At 41.5% G+C, this 6,178-nt stretch overlaps 1 protein-coding gene across 1 annotated transcript in view; it reads left to right on the top strand.

The window, feature by feature from the left end:
- The window catches only part of Sptssa (serine palmitoyltransferase small subunit A), a gene marked incomplete at its 3' end in the record, with an annotated part of 10,696 nt that extends 4,518 nt beyond the window's left edge, over positions 1–6,178 (top strand). Inside the window, exon 2 of the mRNA XM_031357716.1 lies at positions 6,111–6,178. Within this exon, the coding sequence (XP_031213576.1) occupies positions 6,111–6,178 (68 nt within the window). The remainder of the gene's footprint in view (positions 1–6,110) is intronic.

The raw sequence follows: 6,178 nt of genomic DNA, 5'->3' as shown, positions 1-6,178 counted from the left end.
GGCCTCGAACTCAGAAATCCACCTGCCTCTGCCTCCCAAGTGCTGAGATTAAAGGCGTGCGCCATCACCGCCCCGCCGTATTTATTTATTTATTTATTTTTAAACAGATTCTCACTGTATATCCTTGGCTGTCCTGCGACTTGCTATGTAGACCAGGCTGGCCTTTAACTCACAGAGATCCACCTGCTGCCACCTCCTGAGTGATGGGATTAAAGGTGTATTGCCCACATGCCTGGTTGCATTTCATTTATTCATGAGTATAATACCATGTTACAATTCATGTTACATCTTGGCTATACAGAACCTGTTTTTCATTCAGCCTTTGTATAAACATTTATCTTCAGGGCCTGCATACCTCCTAGCACATGGCTGTTGGTCTTGGAGTGATTTATGGGACAGCTCTATCATATGGTTTCCTAGAGCCTGGAGTAGAGGCTCAGCAAGGCCTGGTCCTGCTCACAACACTTAAAACTCAGTGGCAGAGATCAGCTTTCCATTTTTATTTATTTATTTATTTAGTTTTTTGGGGTTGTATCCTAGTCAGAGGAGGCCCCTCTGTAAATCTGACTTCTGTATAGTGCAAAGCATAGCAAAGCCTAAAAGCAGAATGGGGATCATGCAGGATAGATTAACTATAGGTTAAGCTACAAGAACTTAATTAAGCAACTAAAAAGGTGTGGTAAGTAGAAAGATTATTTGTATATTACCAGTCTTGTTTGTGTGTCATAATCAGATAGATTTACATATTTTTCTTTTGATGTATCTCCAGTAGATGACTTGAAGGATGGCAACTAAAGGTGTGGTAACTAAACGTCTTCTCCAAATAAATGGGATCCTAAAATGTTAGTGAAGAAAGGAATCTTATTTTTTTTTTTCGGTAGAACCCCAGGCCAGAAGGTCAGTGGCATCCCAGGATTATAGTGTAAATCATGACACTTAGGTAGCAGAGTACTGTGGGAAGTGCCAAGCAGGTCTGAGTTGGGGTGGCAAATGTTCACCCCTCGAGCAGACTTAGTGATGCTGTAAAGCGGCATTCTCCTGTCAGCTCTCAGATAGGTGATGTGCCTGCATTTTATAGTAGAGTTTTTGACACAGGTAAGGATGGCAGGCTGTGCTTTGAGGACATACTGTTTCTGGGACTCACTATTTGTACTTTACAGTGTCAAGGATGGTTTATTGTCATTTTAAAACTATGTTGTGTGTCCATGTGTGCAAGAAGCCCACATCCCGTGGCATACCTGTGGAGGTCAGAGAACGCCTCATATGGTAGCCCCAGCCTTCTCCTTTGTTTGACACAGGGTCTCTTGTTTGCCTCCGTGTAAGATAGGCTGACTGGCTTGCAAGCCTCCTGGGATTCTGGGATCTTGATAGAGGAGCTCTGAGATTACAGACCTGTGCCACTGTGCCTAGCTTTATGTGAGTTCTGGGGATCTGAAGTTGGATCTTCATGATTGGTGGGTATCGATTTACCTGCTGTACTGTTTCCCTAACCTACAAAGCATTTATGCTTACAGAGATTTAGGACAGACTGAGAGATCTATTTAAGTGCCAGATAGGAAATTATAGCCAACTCGCTGTCAATGGTACACATTTACCTTTGTTTGTAAGGACCCATTAAGGAGATGAAGTCATGTTTCCCAGCCTTGCACCTGTCTCAATAAAACCAGTGCCTGGCAGTGATGGGAGAAGCCAACCCTTTCAGTCAGGTGTGCTGATATACTTACTCATAGTGCTAGCACGTGGGAGGCTGAGGCAGGGGGGTGGAGAGTTTGAGGTCACTGACTCAAACAGACAAATAAACAACCCAAAACCCAGGCTAAACTGAGACCAAATGAAGCCAAACCAATAATCCAAACTATGATAAAAGGATCTGCCAGTAAATGGTGTCACTAATGTTCCCTCTCCCCGGAAAATATTTTCCTCAGTGCAGCACACTGGAACTATCGGAACTTGATGGCTAAAGTTACATAGGTCTGTAAAGTCACCTATCAAAAGTAATTCTTGCTTTATAATCCCAGCATTTGGAAGGTAGAGACAAGAGGACTAGGAGTTCAAGGTCATCCTAGCCTTGTGATTCAAGGCTAGCCTGGGCTAAATGAGACCCAGGCCAGTGTGGGCTAAATCAAGACCCTATCTCTAGTGTTTTTTTTTTGTTTTTTTTTTTGTTTTTTTTTGTACTTGGTGTGTATGTGTGTTGAGATCATAGGATAGATGGGTTTTAGGAGTCAGTTCTCTCTTTTTATGCCCTGGGAATAAACCTTAGGTTGGCAGGCTTAGTGGACTATCTATTGACTATTGATCCATTTTGCTGGGCATGGTTAGGCACGCCTTTAATCCCATCACAAAACAACAACAACAACAACAACAAAAGTGATTATTCAGTATAGCAGAAGCTCTATACTGTTATATTTTTACTTAGTATGTTAACATAATTAAATCTATTTTAAGTGTTTTCTTTTTTTAACAGCATTTTCTTTTTTAAAAGATTTATTTATTTATTTTATGTATGTGAGTATACTGTAGCTGTACAGATGGTTGTGAGCCTTCATGTGGTTGTTGGGAGTTGAATTTAGGACCTCCAGTCACTCTGGTCAGCCCTGCTTGCTCTGGCCCAAAGATTTATTTATTATTATAAATAAGAACACTGTAGCTATCTTCAGACACCCCAGAAGAGGGGGTCAGATTTCATTATGGGTGGTTGTGAGCCACCATGTGGATGCTGGGATTTGAACTCAGGACCTTCAGAAGAGCAGTCAGTGCTCTTACCTGCTGAGCCATATCTCACCAGTCCCTAAAAGCATTTTCTTATTATTGAAGACTTAAGGTGTTTTTTGGAGTTATTTTTAAATTTAATTTAGAAACACCTTTTTGAAATGCTATTTATTATTCTGGGGATTAGAAGAAATGAGACCAAGATACAGAAACATTTTTGTGGAATAGAAAGATTAAATTTTATGGAGGTTTAATTTTGTTTAAAATTTCAAAGCAGCTTATGACTATGTAGTTAAATTCAGGTGACTTGGGTCAGCAAGATGGCTCAGGGGGTAAAAAGCACTTTCCATGCTGCTCTGGCAGCCCGAGTTCCATCCCTGGAACCCACAGTAGAAGAGGCAAGCTGATTCCCCAGTTATCCTCTGAGTTCTGTATGCATATGCCTGACAGACATGCGCAGTCGCTCTTTCTTCCTTCCCCTTTCCTCCCTCTTATGTCTGTCTGTCTGTCTCTCTCTCTCTCTCACACACACACACACACACAGAGGAATATCATAAAAATTCAAAAACGGGCTGAAGCGTGGGCTCAGTGGTTAAGAGCACATGCTGCTTTTGTAAAGGTCCTGGTTCGAATCTCAGCACCAACACTGGGCAGCTCACAACTGGTGACTCTTGAGATCTCTTGAGATCCATTGTCCTCTATTGACTACACATAAACACTGATTTTTTTTTTTTTTTTTTTTTTTTTTTTGAGACATAGTCTCACTGTATAGTCTTGGCTGCCCTGGAGTTCCCTATATAGACCAGGGTGGCCTTGAACTCACAGAATTTTGCCAGCCTCTGTTTCTAGCTACAAAACAAAACTTTGTTGTTTTTCAAGTCAGGGTTTCTCTGTGTAGCTCTGGTTGTCTATCCTGGATGGAACTCACTTTGTGAACCAGAGTGACCTTGAGCTCACTCTGAGATGCATCTTCCTCTGCCTCCTGAGTGCTGGGATTATAGGCACTTGCTACTGTTCTCAGCATTGGGGGTTTTTGGAGACAGGGTCTCTCTGTGAGGTTCAGGAGTCCTAGAACCATGTAGACTAGGCTGTCCTCAAACTCAGAGATCTGCCTGTCTCTACTTCCTGAGTGTTGGGATTAAAGGCATGGGTCATCATGTCCAGCAGGTGACAAAAAAAAGTCTTAAAAAAAAAAAAAAGAAAAAGAATCTATCCTATAAAGGGTAAGTTCAGATGACTTTCAATAATTCTGCTTACCTTTGCCAGAACTGATGGCTGTTTATTCTACTTCTGAGAGCTATGACCTTTAGTAGGTCCAAATATTCAAGACAAGTAAGGACTAAAATTGCTTCTATCAATTTATCTTTGATGAGGGAAAGGAGGAATAAGATATGGGACATATTTGTAGGTATTGGAGAAGAACTGGGAAGTCTTAGTTAATTTGAATGTGGGATTCATTGGATGAGTGGGCAGAAAGGTGTACTACAAAAATTGACAGGCTGGGGATGGAGTTCGGTGCAAGTTAACTAGCATACCCAAGCCCCTGGTTCAATCCTTAGCACTGTAAGTAAAACCAAAAAACCAAACTAATAAATCAAACCCCAAACTGATATCTGGAAGAAAAGCAGAATCCACTCTTAGTCATCCTACATACCAGCGATGGACAGGGGAAAACACGGGAGATGGTGTTGGAGATGAGAGCCCCAGAGAGACACCTCAGCTCAAACAGGATGGGTAGTGTAGCAAGGACCATGCCAGTGTCCTGATGAGCCATCTAGAAGGCCACTGGGAGGATCCTAGGGATGTCTGTAGTTCGTGCGGATGGGTAGAAGTGAGTTGCTAATGACAGGGAGTCAGTAAGTAGGCATTTTGTTTGCTCATTTAAAAAAAATGAGGTAGAAGAGAAAGGTAGATGTTTAAAGATGAATAAGATCAGATGCCACTCTGGTAGTGCACTGGGAGGCAGAGGCTGACAAATCTCTGAGTTCAAGGCCAGCCTTGTCTACATGAGTTTCAGGACAGCCAGGGGTACACAGAGAGACCTCCACACCTCCCAAAAAGAACAAGATTAAGGAGATAGTACAATGTAAGGTTAGAAAATGGTGAGAGAGTTTTTGGTTACATTGGCTCTGTGATGTGAATGAATAGGTTTCGAGTCTTGGTGTTTGACCTCTGGGTTCTAATAACAGCTCTTGGTTTGGCTCTGGGTAAGTCGTTATTTTCTCAGCTTCATGAGTAATAATTGCAATAAACATCCCATAGAAAAGCTCTTGATTAAGAGATTTGCCAGCTGAACCGTTATGCAAATATTAGTTTGTAGTGAGCACATTGTTTATTTAAACCCTATCTTCTCGTAAAACAAAACAAAACAAAAAACCCCGAACTATAAGGAAATGGCTCAGTGGATACATACTTGCTGTCCAAGCCTGAGGACATTGGATCCTGAGTTTTTTGTTTGTAAAAAGCCATGCACATTGCTGCATGATAATCTATAATCCAGTGCTGACAAGCCAGTCTAACTTCAAAGTTGGTGCCTTCTGTCATGCGGTAGTTTAAACTTAAAAACTTTAGATCATACATTCTTTCTTGCTGTTAACTTAAATTGGTAGATTTTATGAAGTGAAGTATAATTATATTATGTGCATGTTTTCCCCCTTCGGTTTTTTTTTTCCCTTTATGTATATGGCCATTTTGCCTTCATGTATGTCTATGTACCATAGAGTCCAGAAGAAGGCATTGGATCCCCTGGGACTGAAGCTATAGACTATTGTGAGCTTCCATGTGGGTGCTGAGAATTGAACCCAGGTCCTCTGGAAAAGCAGCCAGTGCTCTTAACAGCTGAGCATTTTCCAGTTCCAGTGTGCTCTTGTTTCTTTTTTAAAAGATTCATTCATTTATTGTATATGAGTACACTGTAGCTGTCTTCAGACACACCAGAAGAGGGCATCGGATCCCGTTACAGATGGTTGTGAGCCACCATGTGGTTGCTGGGATTTGAACTCATGACCTCTGGAAGAGCAGTCAGTGCTCTTAGCCACTGAGCCATCTCTCCAGCCCTGTACTCTTGTTTCTTAGGTTGAACACTATATACTTAATTTTAAGCCATCTGATATTTTCACTTCTATCGAATGGTGAGAATAATAGTGCTGACTTTGCATGGTAGAGGTAAAATAGGCTAAATGAGTAGGTAGAGGGTAAGTGATCTCAAGACCATGTGGGATGTTGTAATGGTGAGCATCCCATTTCTGCACTATTAGATCTTTATATGTACTTGATAAATACAAAAACATGCTATGTGAATGAGTACTTGACCATGCATGGATGGATGTGGTTGTTGGAAAAACTGGAATTTCATTTTCAAACAGACTAGGAAATAAGTTTCCTTAACCATCACGCAGATTCAATGCTGGTTTCTGTGGTGGGGATGGCCCTGTACACCGGCTACGTCTTCATGCCCCAGCACATC

The sequence above is a fragment of the Mastomys coucha genome, unplaced genomic scaffold (genome assembly GCF_008632895.1).
Source record: "Mastomys coucha isolate ucsf_1 unplaced genomic scaffold, UCSF_Mcou_1 pScaffold6, whole genome shotgun sequence".
Taxonomy (NCBI): domain Eukaryota; kingdom Metazoa; phylum Chordata; class Mammalia; order Rodentia; family Muridae; genus Mastomys; species Mastomys coucha.
Note: the sequence above shows the minus strand (reverse complement) of the source record. Positions and strands in the feature narration are given on the sequence as shown.